Here is a 19,766-nt window from a genome sequence, read left to right on the forward strand (position 1 = left end):
TCTGTTTCAATATTTCCATAAGAAAATTATATTGAAAAAAAGGAGGCAGAGTGTGAAAATCAAAAAGGAAACAGTAGAGAAATGAAGGCTTAAAAGAAAGTGAAATTGAGGAGGAGATAGAGAAGGGAGATATCAGAGACATCTATCTATAAGCGGAGGGAAGGTAGACAGAGGGAGAGATCAATGCATCATTCACCAAAAAATAACTAACTAGAGAAAAAAAATCTACAGTTTCCCTTGTATTGCACAAGCATGTGCCATCTTTGGATACAGACCTCATGTCTAGGCGTCACTACTGTAACCTAGCACGGTACACAGCACATGGACAGCTTGTGACACACATCTGAAGAGTAAAGAGTGTATAGTGTGATTCACAACATATTATCCTTTTATTAATTAACTCTGAAGATAGACCAAGATTAGGAAAATAGTCGAGACCAAGTAGTTCAGAAACAAGGAAGTAAAGACTTCCCCAAGTTCTAATGAAGTGTGACTTTTAAATTCTGACACTTTTTTATATTCTAAATGTTGAAAGGATGTATTGAAACTTTATTAACCCAGAAGTTTTAAAAATGAATCAAATGATATGTGTTATACAAATAAGGCCAGTTTTGCATAGTATATTAATATAGTAACAAATCAATACTCTTTTCAAAGTTCAAAGAAATGGGAAGCTGGTATTGGTTTCCAGGGTCAGACCCAACTTTGACAAAGCCAACAATATACTTAGAGTCAAATAAATTTCCAAACTCAGTTCCAGAGAAAAGGAAACCCTTTAGTTAAAATCTTTACAATAAAATAATTATGGTTAAAAATCTCTTTAGTTAAATATGCATACATTACATGGTATTCTTTAAAGGATGGACATGGATAGTCTTCAGACAAATCTAGTGCACAAACACCCCATCTTATAGAGTATGTGTTGGTTTAACATTCTCTAACAGCTCTGTTATACAATGGCTGTTCTGTGCAAACATGATGAGTGAAATTAAGAAAAGTTCATCAAAATTAGTTAGTTCTGAAATCGCTAACCTAGAAAACAGGGAACAAAAAGAGGCTGTGTACTCAAGCTTGACTGTGCACAGCGGCTGGAGAGGCCAGCACTGACGCAACCCCACTGCTGCTGAGTCCGTTCCTGGGTCGCTTTAGTCTGCAGTAAAAAGGCGAAGTCCCAACAATTGTGCTTTTTTTATGCAGCCACATGGCCGATAAGGTAGATGTTGTCGTATAGGTGTCCTACAAAATCTTCACTAATGTTCTGAGCAGCGCGGCGGGTATTTCGAATAAATTCTCTTTTTGACATTTTGTTCTTCACGTGAGGACTAGTGAGGTCAATGGAAAGTAGAATCAAAGAGTAGCACAGTACATAGACAGCATCTGGAAGGTAAAGGAAACACACTAATTATTAGCTTGCCTGAAATAGCCACTGATGTTAAGGAGACAAAAATTCGTATCACAAAAGATCACACAGGGCAGGTGGCGAAACCACCCTGTGAGTCTAGGCTTTTCTTCCAGGTCAGTCTTCAAAGCTCTGTACTGGGAAATTACCTAGGACCAGGCAAACTGAGGTCAACTCATCCAGTCTAATTATCAACACAAGCACTCTCTCCAGTTCAAAGGAACTTCAGTCTGCTTTGGGAATTTATAGTGAAAATGCATTCCAGACTTAACATTTCAGAATCTGCTTTATTTTCATTTTCAAATGGGACATTTATATCCAACTATAATTGAATTACATTCTACCACCAGCTTATCACCTTCTTCATTAAAAAAAAAAGGTATTTATTTACGAAGAATGCTTTTTAAAAACCTAATTTAATGTCAAAATATTTTTAATGACATGATATGTATTATCTTGGCACTAAAAATAGAATGTAAAGAATTACTAGTCTCATTTGAGAGATGTACTTTAAAGGTGGGTGGAATGTGCACATGAACTTCAAAAATAAATCTTTAGGGAAAACACTGCCATACCTGAACACATGCAACAAAGTAATTTTCTTTTTTCATATAATCAGAGGGCAATACTTACCCGTCGGTGGTGGCACACACCTTTAATCTCAGCACTCAGGAGGCAGAGCTAGGCGGATCTCTGTGAGTTTGAGGCCAGTCTGGTCTACAGAGCAAGATCCAGGACAGGCACCAAAACTACACAGAGAAACCCTGTCTCAACCACTCTCCCCCCGAAAAAAAATTACTTGATGCTTAATATCACAAAAGTAGCAACTGTCATGATGTTCTCAGTACTACACTACTTACATATTACAATCTTGAAGTCTTAAGAAAGCTATGTTAAACATTGTATCTTATGAAATAGGTTCAGCAAATTTTATATGACAGGCATGTTTTGTTTTGTAAACATTGTTTGATAAGTACAATTTTAAACACAAAGATACAAGTAAATCTATAAAATGAGAATGCACATATGAGACTTGAAAGCTATCACATCTCTATAGGTACACACATAGTGAAAACTAGTTGTATTAAAATAAATTTTAGTGGAGAATATTGTTATCTATTGTACAGCTTATTGAAAGCTTCAAAAAATCTTTACATCAGCTGGTAAAATAACAACTAGGAATAACTTTAGAGCATTTATGTAGTTAGTCTAACTTTCCTCACAACGCTGTGCATTTGTTATGTGCAAAGGGGTATGTGTACTCCCGAGTGTTCCATCCATGCCATCACTGCTGCAACAGTGAAGCAGATATTTACAATGTTTCCCCCCAGGGAAAAAATGCTTCCTATTATGGTTATTTTTCCTGCAGGCAGGAATTAGAAAAATAATGTAAAACTCATGCATGCACACGTGAGTACAGACAGACACACACACACACACACACACAGAGTTATCCTTACCAGGACTAAGGCCAAGTTCTCGCATTAGGTCAGGATTACAAGCACAGAACCTATGTGAGAACTTTGTTATAAGAGTTTCAAGGTACTCCCCACGTTCTTCAGGAGCATGAATATGACGGAAAAATTCTCTCAATGCATTTGGCAAGAATTGATTCCTAAAATTATGCAAGGTTACAAGGTCATCCAAGACATCTCTCCTATGGAAAGAGAAACAAAAGGATGCAGCTGTAGTTAATATTTCTGAAAAATGAAAAATCATAATTTGATATTTTTGTATAAAAGTACTTCATTATTGATTACTATATTCTATAAAATTGGTCCTATAAAATATATATTATCCTTACCCTTTAAAACCATTAAATATGATTATTTCCAAAGTTAAAATATTTGGAACTCCTTCACGAATAGGCTAAAACAAGATGAAGTGACATACAGAATTCTACTTTTTAAATAAAATTTGAAGTATTGAAAGCGTTGCTCAGCTGGTGTGGTGGCACTCGCGAAGCTGAGGCAGGAGGATCAGGAGTTCAAGGCCAGTAGGGCTGGCTACACAGACAAACATCCTCCACGCAGAGACACAGAACACCTGCTCCTTTCTAAGTGCTTGCTGATTGAAGTCCAAACACTAGAACTCATGCCCTTTAAATGAGAAGGGATCTTCCTGTATTGTACCAAGACACAGTTTCAGAGGTAAAAGCTATGTATGTAGACTTCAAAAAACACCCACATAGACTACACAGTTTTATAATCTGCTCTTCCTTCCTGATACAGTTTATCATTAACAGTTTTATATTTAGAAATAGATTCACTTCATTCTTTTTAGTGACTGCTCACTACCCCAACATATGGGTATAATAATTCTATGGATATATATTTAAGTGTTTATAATTATGTAAAATTGTATAATATATAAACATGTGTATGCTATCTATTTCAACCTATAGCATTAAATATATAGTGACTCTTTGTAACAACATTCTTAAACTGTTACTGAACTCAAACTTGATTATATGATCATAGCCTTCATTTTGACCAATTGCTTAGGCAAATACAGCCAGTAGGCAAACTCTGGCCCACTGCTTGTATTCGTAAATAGATGTAATGGAATAGGGCCATACTGCTTTGTTTATAGTTGGCCTGTGTCTACTTATACAACACAAATGGCAGAGTTATAAGTAAATGCAACAGAGAGCATAAGGTCAGCAAAGCTAAATATTTACAGAAAGGTCTACAGAAGAAGCACCAATTTCTAGGTCCCCAGCATTTAAAGACAAAGTAGTTAAGTCTCCTTTCATAGGAGACTTCTCTCAATGACTAGTATGTTGATGTAGATGCTCTCTCAAAATTTTTATGCCTGCAATTAACTAGACTATAAGGGCACAAGTGAATAACTACCAGATGAGAATGCCATATGACCCATTACCTCTACCTGCATGACTGAAATACTTAATGTCACCTTTTTAGACCTGCTTTTATACGTATGGGTGTTTTGTCTACATGCCTGTCTGTGCACCATGTGTATAATACAGTGCCCACTAAGGCCAGGAGAGGACAACTGATCTGGAACTGGAGTTACAGATGGTTGTGAGCCACCATGTGGGTACTGGGAACCTTACCTGGATCCTCTGCAGGAGCAACAAGTGCTTTTAACAGTGAGGCAACTCTCCAGCTTCACCATTTCAGAATTTTTAAACATGTGCATAACCATCTGTGCAATATTATGTAACTATATGCATACCCTTAGAGTCCCTAGGTTTTGAAGTTTATAATTTGTCTTTACAATAGATTTTTAAATGGATAATTTTAGAATTTAGAACTTCTGGTTACCTAAACATTTAACTCAAGGCTAACTATTAAGAAAAGTCAGGGGTTGGGGATTTAGCTCAGTGGTAGAGCGCTTGCCTAGCCCTGGGTTCAGTCCTCAGCTCAAAAAAAAAGAAAAAAAAAGAAAAAGAAAAAGAAAAAGAAAAAAAGAAAAGTCAGGGCTGCAACTTCGACAAAGATATTTGATTTTAGTTTGTGATCTCAGGAATACTGGGCTATCATTTTGTATCTATTCATGATTCTGATATAGTGTCTCACTCTATGGTTCTGACTGGCCAAATTTCAGATCCTTCTGGCTCAACTTCTGAGTGCTGTTATTACAGCTATTTACAAGCATTATGTGAGGCCACACTTGGCCATTTGTTATCTTTATAGTGGCAAGTTTTTATTTGCATGTGAAACAAAAAGTCAAATCAATTGTAAGATATAATATTTTTATGTTTTTACTCAATTTTGCAACTAGATTATACTATGTACTATAGCTTTTAAAGTAAAAGTTAACAAAAACATCAACTCATTTTTGATAAAAATTTAATTTTTGCTTTACCTTTCATCAAGGTAGATTCTCAGTTTTTTCCAATTTAGTGTTCTTGTACAGAAGATAAATTTTGCTATTTCCTTTGGCGAATCATCTAGGATACCCTTGGACATAAAGTAGCTCACTCCCTAAGGCAGAAAGAAAATCTACATAAGCAAATTCAGCCTTGATTCATAAATTTTAGTAATTAGGCAACTGCAGAACCAGAGCTATAGTTCTTTTCAGCATTACTACAATGTTTAGAGCTTTAACATGCAAAATACAAACTGGAGTCTGAGCTAAAACTAGTATGTGTAGTTGATAATTTGCATGCAATGAAAAGTAGGAAATTCAAAGTTAAGATTCATGAAGAGATCCTACTTTCTGGCTCATGACAGGTAAAAGTAAATATACAGAAATATGGACTAATTCAGGAGGGGATGTGGACAAGCCACGATATAGACTATAAAATACTATAAAATGAGCTTTGCAGCAGGTACTTCCCTCTCCTAAGAAAAAGCATGATTTTTTTAAAGCTCAGATATATACTGTGGCACATATTTTAAGGAAATAGCTTTTGAGAAAAAAATAACCATTAGATTCTCCAAATGAAACACTAACCACTCCATTCTGGAAAGAAAGATGATTGCATTATTAAGTTAAAGGAAGAAAGCCCAACTCCAGGTCGACTCATGGGTTTACTACTTGGGCTTTCAGCATCACTACATTTTACAAGCATCGAGCTAAAGTACCACCGAGGGAAAGCATATAAGACAACAAAGTTCAGTTGTGCTTGACGGGGTTTATCTTTGAATTTCCTTTTCTCTGCATGCAGCGTTGTCCAGAGAAGCCTCACATTTCTATCTACCTTTCACTTAAAAATCAACAACAACAAAAACATAACAACAACAACAACAAAAAACCCCAATGCTGAAAGCAATGTTCTCTCACATATAGGAAGGTCTCATTCAAATAAATGTCAGGTTCATTTGAATGTGCAGTTATTGAAATAAAAGGCAGGTGTGCTTATTTCAACTTGTAGTTCTCCAGACACATGCATTCCCATGAATCTATGTGTCTGGATACTAGTATAGTGTATGCAGCTAATTGGCAGAGAAAATGACATATAATGTACATGCAACATACTGTTTTCACACATAAATTCCTTCAGCATTTCTTTACTCAGAAATATTGCACACATTAGAATTTTAAAAGTTGGAAGAATTTTTATGAAAGACTCTCAAAGATAAAAACTTTCTCATTAAAATTTTTTATTAAAATTTTTAAAAAGCAATTTGGTACCATGAGGTAATGCTTTTGAAAGGTTATAATTATCTAAAATTGCAATTTGAAGATAAGGCTTTTATATAAAGCTGATTTTATGAGCCATCAGAATCTTAACAGCAACCTTATCAACTTCATGTGAAATGTGTACTATAAAAGCAATGCTAAGGCAGCGACTATAAAATAAATGCACACAAAGAGAGCAGACTATGACAGCATGGAGCTTTTCTACTAACTCCTTGGAAACAAAAGCTACATGATGCACTAGGATCAAGAAAGAAAGCCTTTTCTTGGCATAAGGCTATCTTGGCAGTGCTTGAGGGGGCGGGGACTAGACCAATTTTAATGCTGGTTCCATCCTTTCCTCCACAGTCTGAATGATTGAGAGTTGACTGTATGTTTACTTGATTTACCTTAGCAAAAGGTGAGTATTCATGTTTGTTTGCCAGATGGCTCTATGTGAAATGATAAAACTATCTTAGAATTACTCCAGTGTTAGTGTTTATTATGCATTATAATAATTCATAGCAAAATCACTATTTAAAAGATATAAAATTAATTCTAGTCTCCCTGCTAAAAATTACACAAAAATAAATGTACACTTCTCTAGATACAGGATGGTGTCATTTCAACATCATTTGATGCTAGTTAGTTACACAGTAACCTTGATATTTGGCTCATTAAGTATCATAAAATATATTTAGTAATAATAATACACTGTTGGTCATTTCCTTATTATGGAACATATATTTTGAAAACTTAAAATCTAATCTAACTTAAGGTCTCTAAAATAACTGAATGTAAAAATGTAGGCATAGATTGCAGTTTTAAACAATCCTGAAAACTGGGAAAATGACCTGAAATAAGCCAACTTTATTGTTTTTATGAGGAAAGGGGCAGGTGCCGGTTTCGAGGTTGAGCTTTCTCTGGAACAGGCCGGTTAGCCCAGGTATGCACAGGTGGTACAAGCAGCAAGCAGGAGGATCAGTTCAAATCAGCAGCAGGTAAGAAGAACAGGCTTGCTACTACAGCTCGGCTGCTCAGTCTGCCATCGGCTGGATTCTTCCTTTTTCCTTTTTCAAAATGTACTAAATTTCAAATTTACTCCTTTAATTCCACATTTATTTATTTAATCCCATTGTTTATTTAAATTTTAATTCCTAATGCAAATTCTATTCTGTTTAACTTTTAGAATTATTTAAGTTGTTGTGATCAGGATGTAGTTGCTAGTTTTCACTTGTGGAGAATTCTAAAATGTATTTGTTAGGTAAATGTAATAGACACAATGGTGTTCGATCTTGTAGTGAGCTGCCCCAGGCATGAAGATAAGCTCAGAAGTGGAAATTATTAGCCAAAGCAGATGTTCCTTAAAAGTATTCCTACAGAAAAGTTACCATAGGGGTAAATAAAATTTGTATAGGAAAACAGACATTATGTTTAATATTTCTTCAGAGAAAGACAAACTGATAATGTTCATACTAAAAACCTATTTCTTTTTCCTTTTCTTTTCTTTTTCCTTTTTTTTTTTTTTTTTTTTTTTTTTTTGAGACAGGATTTCTCTGTGTATCCCTGGCTGGCCTAGAACTCCCTCTGTAGACCAGGCTGGCTTTGATCTCAGAGATCCACCTGACTCTGCCTCCTAGGTGCTGAGATTAAATAAAGGTGCACACCACCACCACTTGGCTTAAAAACCATTAATATTTGGTCCATAAAAAAATTCTCAAAAGGATTCACCCCTAAAGGACGCCCTAGGAGCCACTAATGGGCACAGGCACCTTGATTCACTAAATGAGCCACCTAATCAGCCCCAAAGAATTAGAGACCCTTAAGAAAATACCCATTTAAACTTTATGGTTAGATACAATGAATACCCAGAGACTAGTTTATAAAACAGATCCATGTGCATATTTCGTATCTCTCTGTATGCACCGATCTTAAAAGTTTTACATAAGTATGGTATGTAAAGTAATAGACGCCAAGCAGTGTAGGACAAGTATTTTACCCAAGGAGGAGACAGGTAGATAAATAACTACAATACATCCATAAGACAAATGAATGACACAGGATGGTTGACTAAAACTTAAATGAGCATGGGGAATAAACAGTTCAATGCCAGAAATAATTCTTAGGAGCTAGGACACTTGGATGAGATTTGAGGAAGTGAAAAGGTCTCAATAGCTTTGAATGAGGAAAACACTGAAGAAGACCATCTTAGTTTATATTGTATCATGAGAGCAAAAGCAACATCATATACAAAGTTGGGCTGTTTTCAGGAAAGAGGGAAGTCTTCGGTATTTGAGAGTAAGCCACAAACTAGATTATAACATTAATTTTATGGCAAGATTTGTATGTTCTATCTACATATCAGTGAAAACCTCTGAGGGCTATATAAGAAAGGGAAGCAATGGTCTACAATTGTGAATTTTGCAATGTAATAATCCTTTCTTATTGTGGTTCTGCTTTATGACCTGTTATTTAGTCAACCTTGGTTTAAAAAAAAAATCAAGTGAAATTCCAGAGGTATTTCCTAAAACTTCCTAAGTTTTAAATTAATCATCATATTGAATAGTGTGAGGTCACAAGCTTTCCAGCCCCACCTCCTCTGCTATGTGTCCCTGTTGTATAGGATTCAAGTGCCATGCTGGCTATGAGATCTATTGTTCTGGTGTTACAGTACTGGTGTTCAACTGACCTGGATTTACTTAAAAATGACCCCTTTTGCTAGCAAAGGGAACCCATAAGGTGATTCCTTTACAAGAAAAGGTAGAAGTCCCATAAGTCATATTGGAGAACACACTCACATGCTTTTTATTACAATATATTATGTTGTGAGTTTTCTATTAATATTGCATTTTACTATTCCTCATTGATGAGTTAAAGTTTATCACAGTCACATATTAATAGAAAATATAAGCTATACATAGATAGTTTCATGACTTATCTATACACAGGAAGTTTCAGGGAATCTTGGAATGTATAACCTGTGGAGATGACTCTATCATACAAAAACTAATGGAACATAAATTAAATAGCTGGCTACCACAGATATCCAAGATTGAGCATGTAGAGAAACAGCAGAAGTAGGAAGGAACAAATTCTAAAACCATATTTTAAAACGCTACATGTCACATGAATGAAGTTAATAGATGAACGTACTTGATAAATACACAGGACATCGGTCCACAAGGTAAAGAAAAGTGAAAGATAACCAGTTTTTCTGGCTTGATACAGAGAGAAATGATTACAAAACAGTAACAGCAGAACAAGAGATGGATTGGAGCTGCAACTCAGTTGGTCTCAATAACTCTTGTCTAGCATATATGAGGTTTTTATCTCCAGTACCACAAACAAACAAACAAACAGATAAGCAAAAATTAGGAGTGCAGTACATGTTTGTAATCTCAGAATTCAGGAGGTGAAGACAGAAGGATTAGGAGTTCAAGGAGTTTGAGACTAATATGGGGTATGAGAGACCCTGCTTCCAAACACACACACGAGGGTGGTAAAGCCGGGGGAGAGCTCAGTGCTATAGTACTTGTTCACTGTATGCAGGACCCTAGGCTTGATTCCAAGACGAGAAAGGGAACCAGGGAAAGAATGAGGGTAGGCGAGGGACACGGGGGGGGGGGGGGGGGTTTGAAGTAATGATGAATTAACTAGAAAGATTTCAGAGGCAATTAACTACTAACAAGATAGAGTGGAAAAATGAGGCAATCACTATATTTGTAACAATAATAATGAAAGAAAAAGCACCTAGAATTTGAGAGGGAGTGGGAGGCATGGGAGGGGTATGGGGATGATGATGAAATTATATTTTAATTAAATAAAAACCATAAAAATAAAAAGACTGCTGGCAATGGTCGAGAGACAGCTGGGACGGACCTACTCAGGTGATGGGATGCCAAACACCCTAATAGTTGTGCCAGAAACCCCATCCAATGCCTGAGGGAACTGGATGTAGGTGGAGCTCTGCGAGTCCAATTGGCGAGAAAGAGGAGGGTTTTTATGATCGAGAATTGTTGAAACCCAGGTTGGGTAAAGCACAGGGACAAATAGCCAAACGAATGGAAACACATGAACTATGAACCAAAGGCTGGGGGCCCCCAACTGGATCAGGTCCTCTGAATAGGTGAGACAGATGATTGGCTTGATCTGTTTGGGAGGCATCTAGGCAGTGGTACCGGGTCCTGTGCTCACTGCATGAGTTAGCTGTTTGAAACCTGGGACTTATGCAGGGACGCTTGGCTCAATCTGGGAGGAGGGGACTGGACCTGCCTGGACTGAGTCTACCAGGTCAATCTCAGTCCTCGGGGGAGGCTTTGCCCTGCAGGAGGTGGGAATGGGGGGTGGGCTGGGGGAATGGGAGGGGGCAGGAAGGGGGAGAACAAGGGAATCTGTGGCTGTTATGTAGAACTGAATGGTATTGTAAAATAAAAATAAAAAATAAAAAAAACCCATAAAAATAAATGGACAGAGCTGGAGAGAGAGCACAGCCTTTAAGAAGTCTAGCTGCTCTTCCAGAGGACCAGGGTTGGACTCCCAACATCCACATGGTGGATTACAACTCTCTATTTCAGGAACAGGGGATTTGGCGGCTTCTTCTGGCCTCCTGGCACATGTGGCACAAAAACATAAATACAGGCAAAACACCAATACATATAAACAAACAAAATAAATAAAAATTAAAAAGGACACAAAGTTGGCAGGGAATGCAGGTGGATGTGGGGAAGTTAGAGGAGTAAGGGGAATGTGATAAAACTACATGGTATGCATACATAAAATCCTCAAAGAATTACAAAATAATATATTAAAATAAAACCTATATGCATGGTTGTCCCCAGTAGGAGTTAAAAACAAAATAAATGAATAAAGATTAAAGACATTGAACAAGAAATATCAGAGGTAAGGAAGATGACAGAAGAATGTCTCAGAATCTAATAGACTGTGATTTAATATAGGATGCACACAGAGCAGTGTCAATCCAGTGTAGTGGTTTATTTTATAATCCTAATACCAAGGAAGCTGAGGCAGGAGAGTCAGGGCTAACCTAGGCTATGCAGTCAGTTCTAGGCTGGCTAAGACTATAATGTAAGACTCATTTTTAAAAAAATTGAAAACTGCACATGTACATTTATACACAATATATCAAACAAAAATATAAGACAAAACAAAAACAAAGTCAAAACAAATCCCTGAATGACCAAAAGAAGCAATTACTCAGTGGCGTTACAAGAGCATAGTTTTCAGAAGTGGCACCAAACCATGGCTCTGACCACAGTGCTGCCACCTGATGATGTGAAAATAAGCAATGACCTCAACCTCCTGAGCTGTTTCCTAAATAGTGAAATCACGAGAGATTTTAGGGCAATGTGACAGTGAGTGACAGAAAGAGCAAGTTTCCTTTTAGACAGTTCCAGGAGATTAATGGGGAAAGAGGGGACCAGAATTACAGATTGGGGGGGGGGGGGAAGGAAGTAGTGACCTTCAAGAAGTCTCTCCATAGACTGAGTCAAGTTCAAAACTACTACATAAGCAGTGAGCTCCTGTGGGGAGACTGAGTATGGCACACTTACCTGAAAACGTCACCTCATAGTGGAGAAGATGGAAAATGAATTATTGAGAGATAAGAGTATCTTTAAAGGTCATTTTGACCTATGCATGTCAGAAGGTGGAAGGAAGTTGACAGAGAAAGAAAGGCTGGAGCAAAGCCAGTGAGGAGAGCAGCAAAGACTGAATAAACAGCCAGAACGCTCAGGCTTTGCAAGCCTGTTGGACAGGGCAGGGTGTTAAAATGCAAAAAAAAGCCCATACTGGTTGATTTTTGCTTTTACGGATATTTTGAAGGCTTTAACAAGTATATTACTTTAGCAAAAAAAGTTTATAACACAAAATAGTTCAATCTAGATTTCTAATTTTTCTTTCAGAGAACTGACACATTAGTTTTCACCTATTTTAATCACAGCGAAACAGAAAATTTGAATGAGCTAGGACATTTATAGTAAGAGTAATATAAAGCTTGAGAAGTACAATTTACTTTAAAAGTTCCACTTTCCAGACAGTAACAGACAAGGGCACCTGCAGACAGCCCTGCACAGGCCACACTCAAGTGTTCACTGTCTGAGAACAAGCACGATGCATAGGAGATGCTCTGCTATCTGATGGCTTCCTTCCTAGACCATTGCAGAATGCGAAGGTAAGCATGAAATCCACTGACCTTTTCAGTCTAGCACTTCTTATCCTCCTTATCTAATCATGATAAAAAGGAAAAGAAAACAACAAAGCTCGGATAATTAAGAATGATTATCTAAGGGTATTTTGTTTGCTAATGAAAGTCATTCATTTTTACTTGCAGTGAAACAAATGCGTAAGATATGTTAATGAGAAATTTAGGCTGTTTTTATCTTGTTAATTCATCTATCATCTATCTATCTATCTATCTATCTACACTGAGTTTTGCAATATTTTCTCTCTTGTCTAAGTGTGTATAGCCCTCTCACACACTTAGAGACCTTCAGTAATTCAGAAGTGATGTATGTTTTTAAGAGCAACCAAAATGGGCTATCACAAAGTGTATTGCGTTAGCATAGTTCCCAATGCCTTTTCAGAGGTGTTACAGACACAGGGGATGATTCTAAAAAGCTGACCTTTGGTCCAAACAAACTTACACCTGTCTGTTACCAAAAATCTTTTCCTCACGAAGAGTGACTAGGGACAAGAACCCTTTGAAGAAAGACTTTTTTCCCTTAAGAGTAGTAAGCTTTCCTACTACTGATATTACCCACAATGAAGTTATATACTGGAAGGTTCTATACTGCATAGAACTAAGAAGAAAGGGTGCCCCAAGAACTGTACATGTCATCTCTTCCTAAGAGCAGAGGCCACATATTGTCCGCATTGTGGAGAAGTGATAGATGTGGACAGTGGCAATGCTCTGTGATTAACTCCCTCTAATATGGCAACTGAAGCAAATCTCATCATCCTAGAATCACATTTCATCCAGACGGTGTGAAAAATCAGATTATTCTGGCTTGAGTGTGGGATTCAGGAAGAAAGCACTTTATTTATGGATACTGCTTAAACTGGCAGGATCTTGGTTTCCAAGGACTTTGTGGTATACAAAAGTACAGGATGCGGCCGGGCGGTGGTGGCGCATGCCTTTAATCCCAGCACTCGGGAGGCAGAGCCAGGCGGATCTCTGTGAGTTCGAGGCCAGCCTGGGCTACCAAGTGAGTCCCCGGGAAGGCGCAAAGCTACACAGAGAAACCCTGTCTCGGAAAAAAAAAAAAAAAAGAAAAAAGAAAAAAAAAAGTACAGGATGCTGAGAAATGGCTGATATTGACCATATGTATCTGAAATTCCTTGTGGCTAGAATGTGTCAATAGAAAGTCTCATATAAAGATAGATAAGTAGATGAAAATTCAAATAGAAATGGAGGGAAATGGAGGGTAGATACGGGACAGATTTTTCTGCCTGTTTTTCAAAAAGGATAAAACAAGGGCATTAGACAAGTAGCATGAGCCTCATTATTTAGGTTTTAAAAGCCCTATTAATTAATTTAAATAGTTTGAAAAAGGAAATGAGCCACATCTGTGAGTTACTAAAAGAGCCACACCTGTGACTAAGGTGCATCATTAAACTGACTGACTGATAGGATGATCCTTCTCAGATCACAAATCACTGCTAACAATTAACTGTACAGTCACCACTGTGGTTGTTCTGAGACAGCTGCTCTTAGCTGAGGGAAACTCTAGGAAAAGCCCATTCTATCTTCCCCCGACTCTAGGCTGGGGAAAGAAAGCATGAAGAGGAGACGGCATTAGCTAAGGTCTCATTAGGATAATCCAAACTAAGGAGAACGTGATGCTTACGCACTACTATTAGCTCATTGAGAATTCTCACTTTATAAAAGTCATATACAAATACTGCATTTGCAATGTGTACACCTACATCTAACTCTGAAAACAAAATTATAGTTTTATCATGATCCCCACATTTGAACGTTCCCTAGACATTTGGACATCTGAAGTATATTAGGAGCTCTAAAGCATTTTTTGAAATAATTAAGATTTTTTTTAAAGCCTCAAGAGGAGAGAAGTAGAGGAACACCTTCATCAAAACATGTTAATGTGTATACATGTCAGCTAATACACTACTAAAGGCAAAAAAAAAAAAAAAAAATCTCACCCAAGTTTGAGGCTCTTGACCTGACTACTGCACACTTTCTGAAGTATCACTTCACAGGCTGCAAAGAGTTATTGACTAGTATCTAAAGGTTCGAGAGGAACTTCAAGGCCTAAGACAGCATCTGGTTCTTCAAGCTCTAAGTTACTGAAGCTGCACCTGAGGAACACATATCTAGACATACCTGGTGAGCAGCTGGAAGCACTGATCATTTAACTTGCTTTATTTCATGTAATCACAATGCCACTAGTGTTCTAACTACCTAGTCTACGGAGGAGAAAACAACGCAGAGGTTATTTACTCCAAATCAAAGCGACATGAATTAGGAAGATGCTTAGTAAGACCCTCCCCCAGGATGCAGGGAAATGCCTCACATTTACTTCTTAGAGGATAGAGTACTGCTCCAATTCAGCAGCACATCACTGTACACAAGTGACTATGGTTCATTAGGATCCTGATTCTAAAGAAGGCATCCCTAAAAGGTTTATGATGAAAGAACACATTAAATAATCTAATGGGTAATCATCATCATCATCATCATCATCATCATCATCATCATCACAATGTGGTCTGTTTGTTAAAATAAAGTGAATGTTATACTTATGCTAGTCCCATACTTGTGAAAGCTTATAGTTGAAGACATCCAAGAGCTGAGAGAAAAACGTCATTTATATTTCTGAAACAGCAGAAAGGACTGCGTGGTGGGTTTAGGCCTGTAATTCAGAGACTCGGGTAGGATGCAGAAGCAGGAAAAAGAGGGACTCAGACTCTGGGTAAACACCCCTAACAGCCCTATAATGAGCAACCATTTGCAAATGTTTGACTCTCTCTCTTTAAATTCTGGTGCCTGCTGGGTCAGAGGCCTTATACCCAAAGGAGGAATATTAGCACCAGAAGCACAATTTGAACAGGTAAAACACTACCTTGTCATTTTTAGTCCTCCTACCACTGAGTGAACAGAGGGCTATTGTTGCACAGTAGAGTCAAAGAGGGTAGAGGTAGAACTGAGGTGGACTGTAGCTCCTAACATGACAGTAAAAAAAGGTAAATTATATATGTCTATTACATAATCTTAAGGCTTTGACTCCTCACTAGAGAAACCACATCTGCCAGCTAAATGACAGGCTACATTCATGGCCTTTAGACTTGAAAATAGATTATTCTAAGACGATCATATTGAGTCTATCCTCCTTGGATTTCTTGGCATCCATGTGATGCAGTTCTAACGAATACATTCTGATCCTGATATGCATGCACATGTAATGAGAAGACCACATCCAGTCATCTTCCAGTTGTGAGAACTCTTAGCACCACACTGAGAATAGAATGCTGGGAAGAAAGAATTGAGTCTGAGATAGCATCTGTAAATCAAATGTATCCCTTCACCTGATTGCAGTCAAGTTCCCTACTGTTGGTAGCCCAAGGAGTCATCATGTATTGTTATCTTCATTATTACCCAAACCTACAGGAGTCTGATAGGTAATCCTGAATGGAAAGTATTTTAAAACATTGTTAATTATCAAGGCAATTGATTTATCTTCATAATTGCTTGTGAGAATTTAACTGGAGTAAAAGGAACTAGTTGGCAATTAGAGAAATCCTGTAACCAAATACAGCTAAACCAGCTTTTTCTGGGCAAGTTAATACTTTTAATCTGCTAGTGGGTTATAACATATCAAGTCATGCAAGATGTGCTGGGGCAATGGTGGTGCAGAACTTGGAGTGGCCAGTCAATGCTTGGTTCAACTTGAGACACATGCTCTACACTGTCTGGATAGGCCAGAGACCTAGGGGAGACTCAAACATGACTGGTCTCAAAAAAGAAAAAGAAAAGAAATCCGTGAAATGATTCCTAATGATACTCTGCTATACTCATACACTAGTGTCTTGTCCAGTTGTTACCAGAGAGGCTTTCTCCAGAAGCAGATGGAAGCAGGTACAGCCAGACATTATGCAGAGAGAGAGAGAGAGAAAGAGAAAGAGAAAGAGAAAGAGTCTAAATCGGATGTCTCCATTGGGTCCCTCCTTTCAGAGTTTGGGGAAACCAGAAGTGGGGGAGGAAAGATTGTAGGAATCAGAGGGGATGGAGAACATCAGGAGAACACGGCCCACAGACATCAACTAAGCAAAGCTCACACAGGCTCACGGAGACTGAAGTGACAAGCACAGAGCCTGCATTGGTCTGCACCAGGTCCTCTGTGTATATGTTATGGCTGTTTGCTTGGTGTTTTTGTGGGACTCCTAACAGGAGGTGTGTCTCTGAGTCTTTTGCCTGCTCTTGGGACTCTTTTCCTCCTATTGGGTGGCCTTGTCCAGCCTTGATATGAGGGCTTTTGTCTTGTCTTATTGTATCTTGTTTTGTCCTGTTTGGCTTTTGCCTCTTGGAGGTCTGCTCTTTTCTAAACAGAAAACAGAGAGGAAATAGGTCTGAGGGAGAGGGGAAGTGGGGAGGAGATAGAGGAGGGAAGCGGGGGCGGGGGAGGGGGGACTGTGGTTGGGATGTACAAAAGAATATATTTTAAATAAATAAATCATTATGAGACGTCCCCCACAAGATGCTTTAAAGTATACACACACACACACACACACACACACACACACACACACACACAATTTAAGTCACTATCAGCTTAGGTTCTCTGTTCCTTGAAGCCAATGCATTCTATTGGATACATACTGCAGGTAGCGCTTCATAAAATGAGGCACTGACAGAGAAGCATACTGCCAGGCAGCAACAACTCAATCATACCAAGATAAACTTCAGTTTATATCCTAGCCAAGAACAGTCTTGATGCAGGGGAAGCAGCTTGGTCCTGCCTCAACGTGATTGCATGCTTTGTTGCCGGGCGGTGGTGGCGCACGCCTTTAATCCCAGCACTCGGGAGGCAGAGGCAGGCGGATCTCTGTGAGTTCGAGGCCAGCCTGGGCTACCAAGTGAGCTCCAGGAAAGGCGCAAAGCTACACAGAGAAACCCTGTCTCAAAAAAACCAAAAAAAAAACAAAAAAACAAAAAAAAACAAAACAAAAAAAAGCATGCTTTGCTGACTCCCGTGGGAGACCTGCCCCTTTCTGAACGGAAAAGTGGATGTGTAAGATAGATGGGAGATGGGGGGAGGGAACAGAAAGAGAGAAGGGAGGGGAAACTGTGGTTGGTATGTAAAATAAATAAAAAATTCAATAAAAAAAGAAATTCAAGTTTCTTTATCTCTAGCTGTAAAAGATCGTTTAAGGTATATATACCTTTCTTCCTTATTTTAAACTTTCTATAACATATAGTTATTACTGAGACTATTTTCTGTAGAAAGATAAGTAAAATTTTGTAGCTTTGTGGATCTGCAGTTAAAAATCTCAAAAGGTAGTGGATTTTTCCAGAATGGAAAAATGCCTATATTGCCTGTGGCCATGTTAGAGGAACAGCAGATGGCAACTGACTTCAGGGAAAGGCCACCAGGAAACAAAATGCTAATGGATAAATCTCAGACAGGCAAGGCCCCAGACAAGAGAATGTCTTTTGCTTCTGCTGTGCCTTCACATGTTTGTCACTGCCATCTTTCTCTGGCATCTGGCATGGTGTGAATGGGCTTGGGGAATAAAGAAATAAAGAATAAAGAAAAAGTCGGGAGAAGACCACCAAGAGAGTGTGAGTATCTTTTCCCATTCCCCCTCAGATAAAAAGTCTCAGTATGCTGACTCCGTGGATTCTCGAGCCCTGAGCTGCTGGGGGCTGGCCCATCAGGCAATGATACTCTATGATGTGTAAATCTTCACTGGAAATGCAGGAGATACTTAGATTTTATACAGCTCATACAGAAAAGGAGATATCAAAGACTTAATTACAAATACTTGATTAGTATCAAATTACTTTACAGGGACACATTGCTGTATCAGTCTACAGCAATGTTGAATATTACTTTAGAGGTTTATTGTCTAAAGTCATTTTCCTTAACAAATTAGATAATAACCAAAATACAAAACATGAAAATTACCTCAGTCTGTCAAAACACAACAAAACTGTTGTTTTTAAATAGGAAGTAATATCAGACAATGGAAAAGAAAATAAATAATTACAGGTATACAGATTCCATTATATAGGCTGCAGGTAAAATTTAAAAACGAGCAATTATAAATCAACAGTTTTATCAGAGAGGCCACATTAGATAACTGTAAGTGAATAGTATGACATCTCTACCATTCTTGCATTTATAAATCTATTTATAAGTGTTCTTTGGAATGCTCCTTTCATAAAACCAAATATTACTGTATTAATGTAATGCTATGCATTACATTTATATTCACAATGTGCATCATACTTCAGAAAGCCATATCATAAGCCAACTAACCAGAAATCTATCCTATTCAAATTTGTCAGACTTGAGAACATCTTCCTTCCTATGTAATTTAGAATATCTGTACGTTCTGATGACATGTTGGGATTATCTATCATTAGGAGTGAAAGTCTATGTTATTTTCACCATTGTTCCTATGCTATGAAGTAGATAATAACCATTTTTATACTACACATAAAAAGCTCAGTCAAATCTCTAACAGTAAAGTGAGCTCCCTCTTAAAAACTTTCCTATAATGGAAGAACTTACACATTTCCTGGTTCAACAGCAAAAAAGAATATATTGTTTTAACAAAGTACACACATATATATATTCATTTCCATTTAAAGCACATCAAACAAAATATTTTTATAATACATTTTATTCAAGATCCATTTAGTAAAACACATAAAAGTGCATGTAATTAGGTATTTCTGTATAAATATAGGAGAAATATGCTTACATAGCTGAAGTATACTTTTAAAAATCTGACTGCATGACGTTAGAAAGACTATTTAAAACATACAGAGATGAAGACAAGTCTATATTACTATGTTGACTACCAGTTTTAAGACTCTAAATTTAAATTCTAAGAATACTGGATGGGAGCTAGAATTACTTATCATGGCACTCCTAGAAGAACAGAACTGACACACTGAACTTGTCCATGCAGGGGAAGTACAACTTAATGTAACAGATAGTACTCAGCACATTCCTTCACTAGAATGTGGTCATCACCACCAAGTACACAAGCTCATGCACAAGGTCAAGACATT

The 19,766-nt window shown here is 37.7% G+C and overlaps 1 protein-coding gene across 4 annotated transcripts in view; it reads right to left on the bottom strand.

Moving 5' to 3' along the window:
* Nucleotides 1-365: 365 nt before the first annotated feature.
* Fbxo8 (F-box protein 8) overlaps nucleotides 366-19,766 on the bottom strand; it is a 52,641-nt gene continuing 33,240 nt past the window's right edge. For all 4 annotated transcript variants that reach the window (XM_006970926.3, XM_042262968.2, XM_042262969.2 and 1 more), the window contains 3 exons: nucleotides 5,231-5,349; nucleotides 2,860-3,056; nucleotides 366-1,377 (listed from right to left, as the gene is read on the bottom strand). In XM_006970926.3, coding sequence (XP_006970988.1) covers nucleotides 1,190-1,377; nucleotides 2,860-3,056; nucleotides 5,231-5,349 — 504 coding nt within the window. In that variant the 3' untranslated portion in view covers nucleotides 366-1,189. The remainder of the gene's footprint in view (nucleotides 1,378-2,859; nucleotides 3,057-5,230; nucleotides 5,350-19,766) is intronic.

This window comes from Peromyscus maniculatus, chromosome 17 (assembly GCF_049852395.1).
Source record: "Peromyscus maniculatus bairdii isolate BWxNUB_F1_BW_parent chromosome 17, HU_Pman_BW_mat_3.1, whole genome shotgun sequence".
NCBI classification, from domain to species: Eukaryota; Metazoa; Chordata; class Mammalia; order Rodentia; family Cricetidae; genus Peromyscus; species Peromyscus maniculatus.